The 20,880-nt window shown below is 38.2% G+C and overlaps 1 protein-coding gene across 3 annotated transcripts in view; it reads right to left on the minus strand.

Annotated features, from left to right (window-relative positions):
* The window catches only part of LOC144956159 (uncharacterized), a 344,559-nt gene that overhangs the window by 115,490 nt on the left and 208,189 nt on the right, over positions 1 to 20,880 (minus strand). For all 3 annotated transcript variants that reach the window (XM_078886547.1, XM_078886545.1, XM_078886546.1), the window contains 2 exons: positions 12,118 to 13,380; positions 2,687 to 2,826 (listed from right to left, as the gene is read on the minus strand). In XM_078886547.1, the coding sequence (XP_078742673.1) occupies positions 2,687 to 2,826; positions 12,118 to 12,317 (340 nt within the window). In that variant the 5' untranslated portion in view covers positions 12,318 to 13,380. The remainder of the gene's footprint in view (positions 1 to 2,686; positions 2,827 to 12,117; positions 13,381 to 20,880) is intronic.

Raw genomic sequence — 20,880 nt, forward strand, 5'->3', positions numbered from 1 at the left:
AGCACACATACTTTGTATATGTTGTAGTATTTTGTTAAAATATTGTTGATTTGTCCATAAAATTAATGAAATTAAGCGATCTGGAAACCACCCCCCCCGCCCCTCCCCCCCCCCCCCCCCCCCCCCCTCAAATGAAATTAAAATTCAAAAATGCAAAATCCAGTATCTTTTTTTTTCAATGACGGTTTTAAAAAAAGGCATTTTTTTTTAAATTATTTTTTTTTTAATTTAACATTTAAAATGCCAAATAGGCAACACTAATAATTGAAGGACTGAAGCCACACACATAATTTAGGAAACATCGGATTACCGCCCCTACCCACCTCGACACTATTCGATACTCGAACCGTCGACCTCGAAGTCGCATAGTAGATACGCTGACGTACCAGTCATTTTCATGATTGATTTGGTAGATTTCCTTTGGTTAATTTTTATTGATTTTACGTGTATTGATAGGAAAATTATAAGATAGAATGCACTTGGCCAAGGAGTTCACAACATTGCCATCCGGAAGTATAACGGACCAACACACAAACTCTGTGTAACCATGAACTTTTATAGTCTGGTTAATACAGTTTAGTGAGCACAACTCACAAACGCGGATGGCAAAAACAATCACCAAGGCCTGAGTGACGTCATCTGCATACTATCTATATACTTTCTATAGATAGTATGCAGATGACGTCACTCAGGCCTTTGTTATTGTTTTTGCCATCCGCGTTTGTGAGTTGTTCTCACTAAACTGTATTAACCAGACTATAAAAGTTCATGGTTACACAGAGTTTGTGTGTTGGTCCGTTATACTTCCGGATGGCAATGTTGTGAACTCCTTGGCCAAGCGCATTCTATCTATACTGATATATCGGGACTCATATGGCTCATAAGGATTACAGTTTTAATACTCTTCAACAGTCGTAACGTCACTTCCTTCCTAATGACGCATGGTAACTTAGTAACACTGGCTCTAAACTATCGGAACAATGGCGGACGCCCGTATGAAATATTTCCCCGGCGAGCATAACAGCGTATCCAGAGGGGAAAAAACATAAATTTTATCATGTTTTGACTTTTACACATTCTGATCACAAGGTATATGAAAAGTTCTAGCCAGCATGAAGAATAAAAAGTAATGATTTTCTTTGTTTAGAACCAAGATGGCCGCCGTTGCCGGGCAGCGTGACATCAGACTATTGAATCCAATTAGTGAGAAAAAGCAAAATGAAGCCCCACGTATGCACGATTGGAGGACTCGAAACTTCTACCACGAAGGCAGCAGCTGCTTCTAATGTTGCTTCTCTCACTACTTATGTTATGACGATCGACTCAATCAGCAAATTCTTCACCGCACTCGTGCACCGTCGCAAACCCGCCCGGAATCTTCGTCACAACATACCGTTCAACTACTAGATGCTCTGCGGTTTCTGATTCTATCCCACATCGGGTTAAAAAAAAAAAGCTTTATATAGCGCAATATCCACTAAATGTGCTCAAAGCGCTTAACAAGGGGTCCCTGGTCAACAGCAACATTTAACATGTAGGACGGACGGACATGCCGCCTGTTAGGCGATATTACAATTTTTCGGACAAAGACACCGCTGTTAGCGGCCAGGTACTCATTTTACACCTGAGTATGATGAAAGAATGTGAGTAAATAAAGAGCCTTTTCCAAGGACTCAACTATGCGCCGAGCGCGAGGCTCGAACCCAGGACCTTCCGATCCGAAAGCGAGTGTCATACCACTAGACCACATAGCCGCACATGGTATGGGTACACGTTGGACAGGCGGAAAGTAATCGCTACTATAGATAGTATGCGCTTGGCTAAGAAGCTCATAACATTGCCATCCGGAAGTATAACGGACCAACACACAAAACTGTGTGTATCCATGAACGTTTATAGTCATGTTAATACAGTTCAGTGAGCATTACTCATAAACGCTGATGGCAAAAAACAACAACAAAGACCTGAGTGACGTCATCTTCGAACTATCTATAGATAGAATGCGCTTGGTCAAGGAGTTTACAACATTGCCATCCGGAAGTATAACGGACGAACACACAAACTCTGTGTAACCATAAACTTTTATAGTCTAGTTAATACAGTTTAGTGAGAACAACTCACAAACGCGGATGGCAAAAACAATAACAAAGGCCTGAGTGACGTCATCTGCATACTATCTATACCAAAGAGCGTGTAGGTAACGATTGTTATGTTACCAAGAGCTCTCACTTCCCGCTTTTGGTGAAGCCAAGCATCTTCCGTCTTCTACTCATATTTTCTTCATTGTATCAGTAAGCCTTGCGCGCATCATACACGCGGAGCACACCAACCGCTGTCTCGCCTGGCACGCGACAAAAGCATTGCGGTTGAGACAAGTGAGAGCGCTTGGTAACTACGTTACCCTACACACTCTTTGTCTATAGATAGAATGCGCTTGGCCAAGGAGTTCACAACATTGCCATCCGGAAGTATAACGGACCAACACACAAACTCTGTGTAACAATGAACTTTTATAGTCTGGTTAATACAGTTTAGTGAGAACAACTCACAAACGGGGATGGCAAAAACAATAACAAAGGCCTGAGTGACGTCATCTGCATACTATCTATACTGACTTACCTTCATTATGAAAGTATATGGGTACGTGTTGGACAGGCGGAAAGTACTGGCTACTATACTGACTTACCTTCATTTTCAAACCAGGTGGTATTACAGAAATTAGCAGGCACACATTTGGTGATTGGTGTGATGATGACGTCAATCTTTCGTTGGGTCACCGTTTCCCCATTCTGCTCCCACTCGTCGGTCACTGTTCTCTTCACTTGCCTGGAGAGTATAGAGAGGGGGAGGTGGATGGGGTGGGGGGGGGGGGTGGAGGATAAAATATTGATAAGAAATCAAATAGATAATATTACTATAAGGCTGTGTCAGAGGTGTTTTTAAAAATTATTTTGAAAAGCTGTAAAAATACTCCCCCCCCCCCCCCCCCCCCCCCCCCCCCAAAAAAAAAATAAAATAAAATAAAAATAAAAATAAAAATTTAAAAATATATATAATCAAATGGGGAATTGAACCCACAGCCCTAGCTCAATTTGAGGCGTTGCACTGCGGCTGACACCCGGATTATCCAGTTTTCCCTTGGAATAGACCATAAAAAACCCAATTTCCCCTATGGGATGAATAAAGGAAATTGTATTATCTACTGATGACAAGAAATCAAGTGAGTAGAAAAATGCCAGAAGACTATAGATAGTATGCACTTGGCTAAGAAGTTCACAACATTGCCATCCGGAAGTATAACGGACCAACACATAAAATTGTGTGTAACCATGAACGTTTATAGTCAGGATAATACAGTTCAGTGAGCATTACTCATAAACGCGGATGGCAAAAAAAAAACAATAACAAAGACCTGAGTGACGTCATCTTCGAACTATCTATAGAGAATATAAACGTTTGCGGCCAGGGGGAGTTGAACCCACGACCTGTCTGTCCAGGCGTAGTTTTTTTTTTTTAAGAGTATCATATTTAAGCATAGGGTATAGATAGTTCGAAGATGACGTCACTCGGGTCTTTGATATTGTTTTTGCCATCCGCGTTCATGAGTAATTCTCACTGAACTGTATTAATCTGGCTATAAACGTTCATGGATACACACAGTTTTGTGTGTTGGTCCGTTATACTTCCGGATGGCAATGTTATGAGCTTCTTAGCTAAGCGCATACTATCTATAAAAACTAGTTAAAAAAGTGCAAGATCCTCAAATGTTCACCTCCGTAAAGTACAGTAAAGGCATTGGGGGGGGGGGGGGGGGGGACGGGAGTAGATGGGGAGGAATAAATTACAGAGAGGAAGCGGAGATGGAAATGGAGGAAGGTGAATTGGAGGAGAGGCAGAGAAAGGGAAACAGGGGGAAAGGTGGAGGAGGGAAAGGGGAGAGAGGAGGAAGGAGAGGAGGGAGGGGAGAGAGGGGGGGAGGGGGGGGGAGGGGGAGGGGAGGGAGGAGGAGGGAGGACGAGGGGAGGAGGGGAGAGGAAGGGGAGGAGGAGGGAGGGGAGGGGGAGGGAGGAGGAGGAAGAGGAGAAGGACGAGGATTAAAAGGAGGAGGAGGCGGAGGGGAGTAAGACGAAACAAAACAAACAGAAACAAGAAAAAAAAAATATTTAAAATAATAAAATAAAAATAATAATAATAATAATAATAATAATAATAATAATAATAATAATAATAATAATAATAATAATAATAATAATAATAATAATAATAATAATAATAACATAAATGCTGACATCATAAAGAAATAACATACATAAATGATTTATCCCTGACCCCGGCACCTTCATCATGCATAATTTTGTTGCAGAAGAAATATGGAATCCAGAAAAGAAAGCAATTGTGTGGACACCATGCCTAAGGCCATATTATTATCCATATGGATGATTGATCTTTCAGCCGGAATCTGACAAAACATATTATTTCTTAGATAATCATTTTGGCTAGAAATAAATCATTTCATGTCCTTTATTCACGGCCTATTTATAACCCACCCCCACAAAGCAGTGGGGGGGGGGGGGTCCCGATAGCTCAGTCGGTAGAGCACTCGCTTCACACGCAAAGGGACCCAGATCGATCCCGGGTGCAGTCGAGCTATTTTCATCCTATCCAAAGGATAGCAAGCGATTGCTATTGTCCGTTTCACGCTGTAGAAAACGAGATAAACTCCGGCTCCATTTATTTATTTATTTATTTATTTATTCATCTATTTTTATATATTCATTTTTCAATAATTGTCACTATGAAAAATATTTTTTTTCTCTTTTTGAGGAAAATTTTTGTCTAAAATCCAAGCCCTATCTCCACTGAGTAAAAATGTTTTTGAATTTTGAAAATCCATTCATAAATAAACAAGTTATAGAGTCTTACAGGTGTCATTTATTTGGATAACCCGCAAAGAGGAAAAAAACGCGAAAATATGGGACGCTTTTTCGGCATTTTTTTTTCGACCTTTGGTTGTATCTTGCGTCATAAGTGGATTAAAAGATTGAAACTTGAAGAGCAAATAAGGATGGTGTATTGTAAAATACGGGAAAAGTACTCGTCATATTCATATGAAAATTTACAACCAAAAAGAAGAAATGTTCATGTATTACCTTGTCAGCGACAAAACCTTCACGCCCGGCAGTTTTAGAAATATTTTACTCCAAAGAGTAAAAATCTATTTTTAACGGTCTTCTGGTAATCCCACGAGTTTTGTCGCTTGACATAATCTAGAATGACCTTTTTTCTAACTGTGTGCCAACTTTTATTCATATTCATCGATAAACAGCGTCGTAATTAATTTTTTAAAATAGCATATACCAAACGGCTTCGTCCCATATTTTGACGCGAATTCGGGCACTTTGTGAGCGAAAAAGAGGCCCAAAGATTTGTGCGGGATAGTCATTGCTACATCTTATACAAAGCATGAGCCTACGCCAACTGCCTCATTCAGCACTGAGACGGTTAAAAAATAGGGATATTTTTCTATGAGCATTCCATAGACCAAATTACACCAGAAAATCCCCTACATTTTCGATGAAATAAACAATGTGAAATTGAATGAAAGCTTCGATTTAATGTACGAAAACAGATACAATGGACGTTTCGAGTTTCCCCTTTATCAACAAAACAGGATGAATGAAACACTACATGTGGTAGTTGCGTTGTGAAGATGAATCTTAGAGAGAGAGAGAGAGAGAGAGAGAGAGAGAGAGAGAGACAGAGAGAGAGACAGAGAGAGTGATAGATAGATAGAAAGAGAGGCGTCACAGAGAGGATGAAAAAGAACAGGTTCGTTTTGATGTCATGCGTTTAGCGAAAATACTCATCAACATCTTCCCAACATCAAGACACACAGATACGTATGACCCTGAACGTTTGTACACTGTACTTAGATGTATATAGATAGTATGCGCTTGGCTAAGAAACTCACAATATTGCCATCCGGAAATATAACGGACCAACACACAAAAACTATGTTTAATCTTGGTAGTTACACTCAATCCAAGAGATGTTTGCTACTTTTCAAAATTGGAAAAAATGTATTATTAAAAATGAGCATGTACATAGATAGTTTTATTCGACTATCATTAACGTGTAAAAATTCAAAGCAGTAGCTTTGATACTACGCCTATAATTTGTCTCTGAAAAAATGTAATAAATAGGCATGGGGTAAAAGTAACCCGTGTAAACTTAGGATATAGTCGGTGTTAAGGTTGAGTGAGTTAATATAAAAGATAAGTAACAATAAATATGATCGACTTGGTTAAGTTAAGTCACCTACTTACTCATGACCACAATTAAACATCAATTAACCAGTAGATTTTTGACCAATCAAAACACAGAATTTGTGACACACCCTCACACGTGCTCGGACAAACATAGTGGGTTGTTTATAAATAGTAACGTGAATGAAATCGACCTCTCTCTCTCTCTCTCTGATCATTGTTATTGTTTTTATACCACCAAATGGGCGACTAGTTATCACACGAATTTCTCGATCAGATTATGAAAATTTACACATAGTTTTCTATTTTACTTCTATTGATCAAGCGGTAGAACTGTGGGTATTTTACTTAAACGCATGCCATAAATAGTAAAACCTGTGCAGTTTGCTGTGTCTACCAATAATTGGCACAGTTTACTATGACGATTGTCCGAGAGGCGTGGTTATCTACCGGTCTATTTAAGCCTTACTCTAGAAAGATACGTATTGAAACATTTGGCCTGAAAAATGGACCTTCAAATATTGATTGATTAAAACGACCCTCATCTTGGCAAAAATTCTCAAACCTGGGATGGACTTCGCGAATCCAAAGTTTGAGAGTTTTTGCCAAGATGAGGACCGTTACGTTTATATCGATTGATATTTAAAGAGGATGATGTTTTCTGGCCAAAATTTTAAATACGTGTTTTTTTTTAATTTGTTTTTTTTCCAGAGTAGGTACGGCAGAACTGAAGTTTGTTTCTAAACGAGACACTTTGTTACAAGAAGTTTGTTTCTAAACGAGACACTTTGTTACAAGACGGCCAACAACACGATATCTCGCCCAGTCTTCGTCGCATCAACGCCAAAACGTCAACGATCTCCTGGCATCAAAGCCTGTGCACAAAGCACTTAAGAATAGGCGGGAATCAACGACAGTAATGAAATGACAATAATGACATTAATGGGGAATTCTATAATTGATTTATTGTTCTCATTTATTTTCCGCATATAAAACGCATTCGTCATAATAGATTTATCAATCATTCCCGTGTTGTTTATGTGAATATTTTTTGTTGTTTATTTTTTTTTCTTTTTTTTTTTTCGCTATAATATACGAGTATAATCGATTTTTTCCATTTATTTTCAGCATATAAAAGCATTTGTCATAATAATTGTTTTCGATCGCTCCTGTGTTTTTGTATAGATAGTTAGTATGCGCTTGGCTAAGAAGCTCACAAATTTGCAATCCGGAAGTATAACGGACCAACACACAAAACTATGTGTAACCTTGAAAGTTTATAGTCTGGTTAATACACAGTTTAGTGATAATTACTCATAGACGCGGATGGCAAAAAACAATAACAAAGAGCTGATTGACGTCAACTTCGTTCTATCTATACAAGGGGTGGGTCAAAAAGTAATGGGACAAATAAATCTCCTACTGAGTTCATTTCTTTATCACGTGACGTCATATTGGGCTCAATAGGATTCAATAGTCTGATGTCAGGTAGCCTAGAAACGAGCAGCTTGGTTCTAAACAAAGAAAATAAGTACTTCATATTCTTCATGCTGGCTAGAACTTTTCATATGTCATGTGATCAGAATGTATAAAATTCAAAACATGATCATATTTATAATGTTTTTCTCCTCTTGATACCTCCTCTTGATACACTTTTATGCTCGTCGGAGAAGTATTTCATAAGGGCGTCCGTCATCGTTCAGATAGTTTAGAGCCAGTTACTAAGTTTCCATGCGTCATTACGAGGGAAGTGACGTAAGACTGTTGATGCCTATTGAACTGACACGTGTATTCTATACACCAAAAGTTTAAAATCTTAATTCTGTCAAATGTTGACAAAGTTATGACAACTCAAAATGGCTGCCCCCCATGGATGTCCGTCAGCGACAGAAAGCTGTCGTTGAATTTCTTGTTTTCGAAGAAGAAACTTCGAGTAACATTTTTTAATGCATTGGTAAAGTATATAAAACCGTAGTCATCGTTATATTATAGCCTGATACTGAAATCCAAAAGGACTGGCAGTTTGACGTCATTACTTAGTTTTTTCACCGTGACAAGTGAGTTGTCGTTAGTAGAGCTCATGGAAACAAGTTATTTCATGGGTTGAACTATTGAATACAACTCACGATTTGTTTTCTTTTAAATAAATAAATAAATAAATAAATTGAGCTTTATGTAGCGCAATATCCACTAAATGTGCTCAAAGCGCTTTACAAGGGGTCCCTGGCCAAAAGCAACATTTAACATGTAGGACGGGACATGACACCTGTTAGGTGATATTACAATTTTTCGGACAAAGACAACGCTGTTAACGGCCAGGTACTCATTTTACACCTGAGTACGGTGAGAGAATGTGAGTAAAGAACCGTTTCCAAGGACTCAGCTATGTGCCGAGCGCGGGGCTCGAACCCAGAACCTTCCGATCCGAAAGCGAGTGTCATACAACTAGACCACATAGCCGCACTTTTGTGGCCAAAGACTGGCATTTTGACGTCATTTTTTGGTCAGTATCAGGTCATAACTTTACGAAGGCCACGATAAAACTCAGACATTTTGTAGAAGTAGTGTTTTAGGTGAGTTAAACCGGAGTGGAAGAGACAACCATTGGAATGGCGATACCCCTTTTTCCCCATAGACCAAAAACTTCAAAGCTGAGAAATCAGCTGGGACAATTATGCCAACAGTATTTTGGGACATGAGAGGTGTGATTCTCGTTGATTTCCTACCACAGGGAGCTACTGTGAACTCTAAACGGTACAAATATACCTTGCTTGAAGCAACTGAAAGCAAGAATTCGTCGAGTTAGACCTGCTTTGGAGATGGAACGAGTATTGTTTCTTCAGAACATGAAAATGCGCTTCGGAAGGTCCAGGGTTCGAGCCTCGCTCGGCGCATAGTTGAGTCCTTGGACAAAGGCTCTTCACTCACATTCTCTCACTGTAGTCAGGTGTAAAACGAGTACCTGGCCGTCAACAGCGTTGTCCCTGTCGAAAAAAATTGTAATATCGCCTAACAGGCGCCATGTCTCTTTCTACGTGTTACGTGTTGCTATTGGACAGGGACCCTTTGCAAAGCGCTTTGAGCACGTTAAGTGGATATTGCGCTATATAAAAAAGCTCAAGTTTTGTTAATGGTGTCCATGATGTTGTTGCTGTTGTTATTATTATTTTTGTTATTTTTGTGCTTGATGTTTCTGTTCTTGTTCTTAGTGTTGCTGTTATCATTGTTGTCATTATTGTCATTGTTGATGTTGCTATTGTTATTATTGTTGTTCTTGTTGTTATTGTTGATATTATTGTCATTGTTCTTATTGATATTTTTATCAATGTTGATGTCGTTATTATCAACATTGGTTATTTTCTTGTTGTTGTTGTTGTTGCTGCTGCTACTGTCATTATCTTTATTATTATTGTTATAATTGTTGTTGTTGTTGTTGTTCTTGTGGTATTTATGCTTTGCCATCTCTAACCTCTTCCAGACATATAATAGATGTCAATTTTATGGAAATTATTCTCATAATAGGATGTAGGCTATGGGATGATAATTGTCAATATTGGTTAAAGAGCGATCGAATTGTACGATGAAGGAATTAGATTTGGGGAATAAACTTGACAGAACAGAAAATTGCCTTATAATGGATTTTAAACACACACACACACACACACACACACACACACATTGACACATACACACAAACAAACAAACAAAACAAAACTTAAATCAAAAGAAGTAAACAACAATACAAACAAAAAGAATAAGAACGAGAAAAAACAAAAACAAGAATATTCGGACATTAACTCACTCAACTCTAACACCGACTATATCCGTAGTTTACCCGGGTTACCCATGGTTAACACCATGCCTATTTATTACATTTTTATGAGACAAATTATAGGTGTGATATCAAACCTAATGTTATTAGTTTGTGTATGTTAATAATAGTTGAATAAAACTATCTATTTAGATACATGCTCATTTTTAATACATTTTTTTCCAATTTTGAAAAGTAGCAAAAATCTCTAGGATTGAGTGAGTTAATGTCACAGTAACGATTATTCACAGTTATTTTGTTAAAGTTTTATTTTAGTAAGAACTGAATTCATCTCACTCCACTTATATTTCGGTAGGCTTAGAAAAACGTTACCTTCTAATATTAGATCATCTTTCCTTTAATAGCCTTCCCTTGAATTACTTTCAAATTAGTGAATAATTTTCTTTCTACCTTCTGTCACGTAGCCACTTATTATAAAAGCTGATAGGTCTAATCTTCCTCACTCACTTCTCTCTACAATCTATGCCCTGACGGCCAGCCACTCCATTCCTCACATTAAATATATAGATAGAATGCGCTTGGCCAAGGAGTTCACAACATTGCCATCCGGAAGTATAACGGACCAACACACAAATTCTGTGTAACCATGAACATTTATAGTCTGGTTAATACAGTTTAGTGAGAACAACTCACAAACGCGGATGGCAAAAACAATGTGACGTCATCTGCATACTATCTATATATTTAAAGATTGTTATCTTTCGGGACTTTGTGGAATACTTGATAAATTGTGACTTCCACCATCAAAACGCCGGAGCTTTTGCCTTTGCCAGTTCTATCACTGTCGAGAATGGATCAAGCCTCTGAGCCCGTCGGAGGAATAATACAACCCTTCTCAACTGGAAGTGGAACCCCACAAGTCTACTATACATAGTATGCGCTTGACTAAGAAGCTCACAACATTGCCATCCGGAAATATAACGGACCAACACACAAAACTGTGTGTATCCATGAACGTTTATAGTCAGGTTAATACAGTTCAGTGAGCATTACCCATAAACGCGGATGGCAAAAAACAATAACAAAGACCTGAGTGACGTCATCTTCGAACTATCTATATAATAGTATCATAAGATACGTAATATCTTCATATTTCTATTTCTAACTGTAATCACCATTATTCATCAGAATACTCATTTAATTAAATTTCATCTTTCTTTTTATTAAAATTTCATCTTAAACAAATCGTTATTTGTTCTTCATTTTAAAGTAACTAGTAAATTCTGGGGGCCTAATTCTTCACATTTCTATTTCATGCATAGTCGAGTAGCTCTTAATACTCATTTTAGACCATGACAATTAACACCAAAAATTAACGAGGTGTCCTTGCAAATTGAAAGATAGAACTTTACCCTCCAGGCAAATTTACCCGATTTTATAGAAATCAAATCGATAGAACTAGAAAATTATTTAGTCGGTCAAATTATAGACACGAACTCGAGTACACGTCATGATGAAGACACAGTCCAACAGATCTTTTGAAAAGTGAAAACAGTTGATCGGCATTTTGACGGCAAATAGCAGTTCTTTGTAAAAAAAAAAAGAAAATGTTTAAATATTTTCCATTCACTTTCATCAGACTAAAATGATGAAATTGCATCATCATCATCATCATCATCATCATCATCATCATCATCATCATCATCATCATCATCATCATCATCATCATCATCATCATCATCATCAACATCATCATCATCATCATCGACAACAACAAAAACCACAACAACTACAACAACCACGACCTCATCAAAAACCATAATCGTAATCACCATTGTCATCACATCGTCATCGTCATTATCACCGTCGTCGCTGTCGTCATGGTCATCATCATCATCATCATCATCATCATCATCACCATCGCTATCGTCATTATCACCCCCACCACCACCACCACCACCACCACCACCATCATCACCCCCACCACCACCACCACCACCACCACCACCATCATCATCATACCCATCACCACAAAACATCGCCACCATTCCTCAAACCCAATATAAACCCAACACCTACCTTATAGTAGTGCTGCATATGACGTCATAACAGTCTTCCCGGCCCCACAGGCTGTAGGACGAGTTGCTGAGTAGCGTGGAATTCAGGGGCCGGGCCCATTTGGGGACGAAGGAGCCTGCCAGGACCAGGGACCAGGCGGTGACGGTCACCACTGTAGCGATAATAGACAGGATAAGCTTATCCAAGTTTTGAGGCGCCATAGTCGTATCCAGTGTTGTTGTGTGTTTGATTGTTTGTTTGTTTGTTGGTTGTTTTGGGGTAATTTTTGCTTTTTAAAAAAAATTGTTGTCTTTAAAAATCTATTTATATTGATCTTTTCACAAAATTTTTCACTGGCTTCTAGTTGACGTTTCGAAAGGATTTAATAATTGATAATTGACATAATATAGATTGCAAGAAAGTAGATTTGATGATTTTCCTCAGTTGCAATGGGCTTTGAAAAAAGTTCTGGCTAGGATTTTAATCAATATTCATTTCAAAATTCCAAATCATAGAAACGTTGAGGGAAATACTTTGGAATGTTCCTTTGTCTACTATTAGAAAGGAATTTTATTACGGGGCAAATGGAAGTTTTTAAAAAAGTAATTCTCATTAAGTTAAAACGAATATTATAGTAAATGAATAAGATCTTTAGTTTCTTTGATCTGTATCGTTATTATTCTGATGATTTGATTGCAGTTCAGTGTCTTATTCATAGAATGTGACTATTGTAGGCTTTTTGTTAATAACATTTATATCAAGTTTCAAATGTTGCAAAGAATTTTATTCTATTATATCTTCTCTGTAGTGGATTGTTTGTGAAGATGAAAAATGTCATCAGAGGCGCTCCTTGTTCAGAATTTCATTTTCATTCGTTTGATGTATTATTATTGCAACTGGAAGAAGATTAATACGGCTTATTTGAGGAACTGATTAGATTAATACATTAATTTATTAGCATGACTAGATTAAAGTTCCACAAGTCGATGATCGAAATAGTAGGTGATTGGATGAAATTGTCCTAAAAGATGTTGTCATTGGTAACGAACTCCCTTTTTATCGCGCGCTTCGGATTAATGGGATGAGATGACGAGGTTGATGGTAGACAATCGTTTAATCAATAAAAGATGGAATTCACAGAATATTGACGATATCTTGAATTTTGATTGTGTCAATATATTATTGTAGACGATATAATATATGATGGCCTGGGTTGATCTTTGAAGACTTGAAGATGTGTGAGAGGGCGTGGAGTTTGTTCAGAGTTGAAAATTCTGTCGTTATCTGGAAGATAAAAAAAATGAAGAAATTGAATTAGACGCTCATATCACGAGGGATTTTTACAAATAACAATGTGAAATTGAATGTAAGCTTCAATTTAATATACGAAAACAGATTAAAAATGGACGTTTCGGGTTTCCCCTTTATCAACAAAACAAGATGAATGAAACACTACAGACGAATGAGATAATGTGGTAGTGGCGTTGTTAAGATTTCACATTATTTATTTATTTATTCGAGCTTCGAGCGGCAACATTCACATCAGGAATTTTTAGGAAAATTCAATTTGGAAATTATTTTAGCTTGTCGTGTCATAAAAGATCATACTACCGAACCAACGGTTACCGGATTTAAACCAATAAAAATAATTTCATTTTTTAAATTGAGCTTTTATATAGCACAATTTCCACTAAGCAGAGACAGCACTGAGACACTCTACTCTGCGCTCCTTTTATTAAAAAAAAAATTGCCTTCCCTTTCCGCTTTCCTCTTTCATTTTGTCAGGTCTCACCATTGTATAGATAGTATGAAGTTGACGTCACTCAGGTCTTTGTTATTGCTTTTTGCCAGCCGCGTTTATGAGCACTTCTCACTAAACTGCATTCATCCAGACTATAGATAGAATGCGCTTGGCCAAGGAGTTCACAACATTGCCATCCGGAAGTATAACGGACCAACACACAAACTCTGTGTAACAATGAACTTTTATAGTCTGGTTAATACAGTTTAGTGAGAACAACTCACAAACGCGGATGGCAAAAACAATAACAAAGGCCTGAGTGACGTCATCTGAATACTATCTACAAACGGACCAGCACACAAACCTATGTGTAACCATGAATGTTTATAGTCTGGTTAATACAGCTCAGTGAGCATTACTCATAAACGCGGATGGCAAAAAAACAATAACAAGGACCTGAGTGACGTTATCTTCGAACTATCTATAGCACTAAACCGACAATGGCCTTGAAGAACAGTGGTGGTGTTAAAAATAACGACGATAAAATGTGAGCATTTCTATAGACATAAATAATAACGTGAAGTGGAACGTAAGCTTCAATTTAATTACAAAAACAGATCAAATGAACGTTTCGGGTTTCCCCTTTATCAACACAACAGGATGCCTACGCCACTACCACATCGTCTCATTCATCTGTGGTGTTTCAATCATCCTGTTTTGTTGATAAAGGGGAAACCCGAAACGTTTATTTGATCTGTTTTTGTAATTAAATTGAAGCTTACATTCAATTTCACGTTATTATTTATTTCTTCGAGCTTCGAGCAGCGACATTTACACATTTATATAGAGCATAGCAATATCCTCAAAACGTACTGAAAGCGCTTTACCTTACAAGGGGTCCCTCCCTAGCTAACAGCCACTCTTAACTTATAGAACGAGACATGACGTGACTTTATACAGGGCAATATCCACTAAATGTGTTCAACGCGCTTTACAAGGGGTCCCTGGTCAATAGCAATATCTAACATGTAGGACGGGACATGACGCCTGTTAGACGATATTACAATTTTTCGGACAAAGACAACGCTGTTAACGGCCAGGTACTCATTTTACACCTGAGTACGGTGAGAGAATGTGAGTAAAGAGCCTTTTCCAAGGACTCAACTATGCGCCGAGCGAGAGGCTCGAACCCAGGACCTTCCGATACGAAAGCGAGTGTCATACCACTAGACCACATAGCCGCACACTGTTAATGGCCGGGTGTTCATTTTACATTCGAGAACGCACGGTGAGAGAATGTGAGTAAAGAGCCTTATTTTCAAGGACTCAACTATGCACCGCGCCGCACAGAGCGGGACTCGAACCCTGGACCACCCAGTCTTATATATATATATATATATATATATATATGTATATATATATATGTGTGTGTGTGTGTGTGTGTGTGTGTGTGTGTGTTTCTTTGCTTTATTTCAACAACACAATAAATACTTCAAAGCCAAAGATGTAGATGCAGTACTAATGTACTTTCATTTTCTATATCAAACTTAACAAAAATGGAATTATATTTAGATATAAATCAAAATCTCATCATAAACAAACAGAATAATATATATATAAACATAAACAATAGAAGACTGTAAACAAAGACCATTCACTAGCTATATTATGTCTCTCCGTAAGATCAATAACTTAAAAACGTTTGTTATTATTATCATCATCATATTGTTATATTTATATCCATCAGTCCTTACAAATTGTCCCTTTACAATGCCTGGCTTCCATTGTCAACTAGATCGGATAAATCCGTAAAGCAATTTACAAATGGATTGAACAGATTTTGTTACTAAATCTGGCATACACAATCACAAACTGAACAATACACTAAAAAACCAAAAACAAAATAAAATAAAAACCCCCCAAAAAACCCCCAAAAAAAACGCCTTTTTGTGCCGGCTAAATTGTGGACTTGACACTCGCTTTCGAATCGAAAGGTCCTGGGTTCGAGCCTCGCTCGTTCGGCGCATAGTTGAGTCCTTGGAAAAAGGATCTTTATTTACTCATGACATTCTCTCATCGTACTCAGGCGTACTCACTCGTAAAATGAGTACCTGGCCATTAACAGCGTGTCTCTGTCGGAAGAAAAAAAATATTGTAATATCGCCTAAGAGACGTCATGTCTCGTTCGACATGTTACGTGTAGCTGTTGTTCAGGGACCATTTGTAAAGCGCTCTGAGCACTTTTAGTGGATATTGCTCCATATAAAATCTCATTTTTTTACCTTTAAAGCTCAAATTATTATAGAAAGCGGATGGGTAAAAAAAAATAATCAACGAGCAAGGCTCGAACCCAGGACCTTCCGATCCAAAAGCGAGTGTCTTACCACTAGACCACATAGCCGCACACGGAAGGAAGGAAGAGTGATGTCCCATCTTTGAAACGGTTTTCCCAGGGAAAAAATAAATTTTAACTCACTCAATCCTGGAGATTTTAGCTACTTTTCAACATTGGAAAAAATGTATTAAAAATGAGCATGTGCATGGATAGTTTTATTCAACTACCATTAACATGTAAAAATGAAAAACATTAGCTTTGATACTACGCCTATAATTTGTCTCAATAAAATTGTAACCCGGGTAAACTACGGATAAAATCGGTGTTAGGGTTGAGTGAGTTAATTAATGCGATTTGCAGGCCGCAATAAATAAATATGAACCAAGAAAACGTACTGGGTGAAATGTTTGTTCACTCACAGTCAAGATGAATGAAACAGCATCCATCGTAATAACAATGAACAATTCTAACGGGAGTAATAACCTAGTTTATCAAGCAAGCCTCTTTAGCTCAGAAATTCATTCAAGCGTGACATAATAAAATATTATGAAGACTGGTATTCCAAAACTCTTTAAGTCGATTTTTCTACTTTTTGAGATAATTCTTTTTCCTCCATGACATATCCAAATTGAAACGTAAAACTTTATTTTAAGCATCAACTGACACAAGAATTTCCCAAGGTTTGTGTGAATTTGAAGTTTAAATATAAGATAAAATAAAATAACAGACCGAAATGAGAAATTTCAGGGGGAATAATCTTCAATAGTATTATCTCAAAAAACGAGAAAATTGGAGTTTGGAAGTTTTGGCAAAACCCCTCTTGAATTCCATTCTAGCTGTCAGTGGTGAGAGATTAAACGCGACATGCTTTTCCTGTCGTTGACAAAGAGATCTGAAAACTAAGGACGGGAAAACCTGTGTCGGACGGAGACAAGTAGTAGAATTACAGTAATATTTCAAAAACCGGAATTACGTAATCAATATCATTCAACGTCTTCGTACTTCCGGTTATTGAAAACATAGAATGTTATAACAAAGCCAGCCAATATTTTTTTTTTCTATAGCTAGTGTTCGCTTGGCTTAGAAGTTCACACAACATTACCATACATCCGGAAGTATAAACGGATCAACACACAAAACTTTGTGTAATCTTGAATGTGTATAGTCTGATTATACAAACAATTTTGTGAGAATTACTCATAACCGCGGATGTCAAAAAGTAATAACAAAGACCTGAGTGACGTCATCTTCGAACTATCTATAGATAGTGTGCGCTTGGCTAAGAAGCTCACACAACATTGTCATATATCCGGAAGTATAAACGGACCAACACACAACCACTATGTGTAACCTTGATGCGTTTATCGTCTGGTTAATACACTTTAGTGAGAATTACTCATAAACGCGGATGGCAAAAAGCAATAACAAAGACATGAGTGACGTCAACTTCACATAGATAGAATGCGCTTGGCCAAGGAGTTCACAACATTGCCATCCGGAAGTATAACGGACCAACACACAAACTCTGTGTAACCATGAACGTTTATAGTCAGGTTAATACAGTTTAGTGAGAACAACTCATAAACGCGGATGGCAAAAACAATAACAAAGGCCTGAGTGACGTCATCTTCGAACTATCTATAGGGAATGAGATTAGCGGAAAACTAGCGTCCCTTGATTGGAAGTTACGAGCGGAAAAGTTATTAGAGAGAGAACGTCATGTTGGTTGTGCGGCATGAGACACTTCATCGAAAGCGAGGACGAGAGAGACGCGTGCGCAAAACCATGTTGACGTTCTCTCTGTAAGGTGACGTCCAATCAAGGAACGCTGCTCTTCCGCTAATCTCATTCCCTATTATCTATACAAAATCTATTTATCTTTTAATTAGCACTCTGCAATCGAGCGGGGAGACGTCTTGTCAAAGTTATACACTGAAGGAAATATAAAAAAGAAGTTGAGCTTTTGTATAGCGCAATATCCACTAAACGTGATCAAAACGCTTTACAAGAGGTCCCTAACCAACAGCAACACGTATCATAGTGAACGAGACATGACGCCCTTAGGCGATAACACCATTTTTATTCTAACAGTGACAACGCTATTAACGACCAGGTACTTATTTTACACCTGAGTCCGGTGAAAGAATGTGAGTAAAGAGTCTTTTCCAAGGACTCGACTATGCGCCGAGCGAGGCTCAAACCCAGGACCTTCCGATCCGAAAGCGAATGTCATACCACAAGCCCACATAGCCGCACTTGGAACGGGCTATTGTCAGTTATACACTGAAGAATACACTTGAGAATAAATGTATAGATAGTATGCAGATGACGTCACTCAGGCATTTGTTATTGTTTTTGCCATCAGCGTTTGTGAGTTGTTCTCACTAAACTGTATTAACCAGACTATAAAAGTTCATGCTTACACAGAGTTTGTGTGTTCGTCCGTTATACTTCCGGATGGCAACGTTGTGAACTCCTTGGCCAAGCGCATTCTATCTATAGATAGTATGCACTTGGCTGAGAAGCTCATAACATTGCCATCCGGAAGTATAACGGACCAACACACAAAACTGTGTGTATCCATGAACGTTTATAGTCGGGTTAAAACAGTTCAGTGAGCATTACTCATAAACGCGGATGGCAAAAAACAATAACAAAGGCCTGAGTGACGTCATCTGCATACTATCTATATTATACTCCTCGTAGCAACGATTTGTATAGCGCTTTTTCAAGGATTCTCCATGGTCAATGCGCTTCACAATGTTTTATTTATTTCCCAAGCAGACCATATCAAGTCGTATTACCATAATTTATTATAAGAGTACTGGTCGCCCGTTAAGCGTCCTATTTTTTAAAATTTTTATGTTTTTTTTTGTACTCAAACTCGGTCGATGTTTTGGCGGTTAAAATCGCGCAGTGACCTTGGACGAGGTAACGGGTTTCTAAAACATGTGTCAAAAAAATATGGAATAATGTTCAGTAGAAGGCGAAGGTTCCATACTGGCATGGTTTGCCGATGTTATATAAAACCAGTAAACAACCCCCCCCCCCCCCCCCCCCCCCCGAAAAAAACCCAAACAAAACAAACAAAAAACACAAAACAAAAAGCCAAAAAGAAAAAAAGAAAATAAATAAATAAATAACCAACAAAAAACATAAAACAAAACAAAACAAAAAAACAAAAAGTAATTTTAAAAAATAAGAAAAAAGAAATACCAAAAAAAAACATTTAAAAAAAATACAACCGTGAGCTTTTATATAAATCAATATCCACTAAATGTAACCCACCGTATCAAAGCGGTATTATGTCGGGATCCACTCGGTTAGGGAAATTGAATTCTCACAAATATCCAACTTGGGTTTAATTTCTGCACGTTATGCTGGAGTATAAAGACTATTTCTTGCATTGCAAAAACTTCTAAGCTCCAATTTCTCATCATTCTATCTCCAAATTCACTTTTTGGGGTCTGAATCATCCCGACATAACCGTTTTGAGACGGAGGGTCACAAATGTGCTCGAAGTGTTTTACAAAGGGTCCCTGACCAGCAGTAACACGTAAAATGTATAACGAGGAATGACGCCTATTAGGCGATGTTAACGGCCATTCTACACCCAAGTACGGTAAGAGAATGTAAGAAAAGGGCCTTTTCCAAGGACTCAACTATGCGCCGAGCGAGCGAGGCTCGAACTCAGGACTTTCCGATCCCAAAGCGAGTGTCATACCACTAAACAATTATAGTCGCACGATGGTAACCCGTTTCGCTGGCAAAAATGTTATGATTGGTCGTCTAAAATCAACAAACTGCAGATACGTGGTCTAGTGGGATAACCACTCGCCTTCGTTCGAGGGTACTAGGCTTGAGTCCCACTCTTAGCGGCGCATAGTTGAGTCCTCGTAAAAGGCTCAACACACATTCTCTCACCGTAATCGTGTGTAAAATAAGTACCTGGCCGTTAACAGCCTTGTCTCTGTCCGGAAAAAAAAAATTGCAACATCGCATAACAGGCATCATGTGTCATCCTATATGTGAAGTGTTGTTATAGGTTAGGAAAACCCTGTAAAGTGCTTTCAACATGATTATCAAGCTCCAACCCAGTCTGGGAAGGTACACAGTGTGTGCATGTGCATTGTGACAGTCACCATGACTCACACACACACACACACACACACACACACTCCACACTCGCATATACTCATAGTCAGATATTCATACACACACAAACACACACATACACACTCTTGCTTCTCTCTCTCTCTATCTCTCTCTCTCTCTCTCTCTCTCTCTCTCTCTCTCCTCTCTCTCTCCCTCTCTCTCTCTCTCTCTCTCTCTCTCTCGCACACACACACACACACACACACACTTACATAAACAAATACTCACAGTCAGACATTCACACACACAGAAAACTCACAATGAGACATTCACACACACAAACACACTCTCTCTCTCTCACACACACACACACACCAACAAACACCAAAAAAAAAAACACAATAAATATCTCTCAGCCACACAAACACACTCACACACATACTCACATTTACATACACACCCACATAAACACTAGACACACAAACGTACACACACATTAACCCCGGCTACCATCGTGGGAATTTCATCGTATAGATAGTTCGAAGATGACGTCACTCAGGCCTTTGTTATTGTTGTTTTGCCATCCGCGTTTATGAGTAATGCTCACTGAACT

Source organism: Berghia stephanieae, chromosome 10, assembly GCF_034508935.2.
Source record: "Berghia stephanieae isolate SIO BIC M18660-M18661 chromosome 10, UCSD_Bste_1.3, whole genome shotgun sequence".
In the NCBI taxonomy this organism is placed as follows: Eukaryota; Metazoa; Mollusca; class Gastropoda; order Nudibranchia; family Aeolidiidae; genus Berghia; species Berghia stephanieae.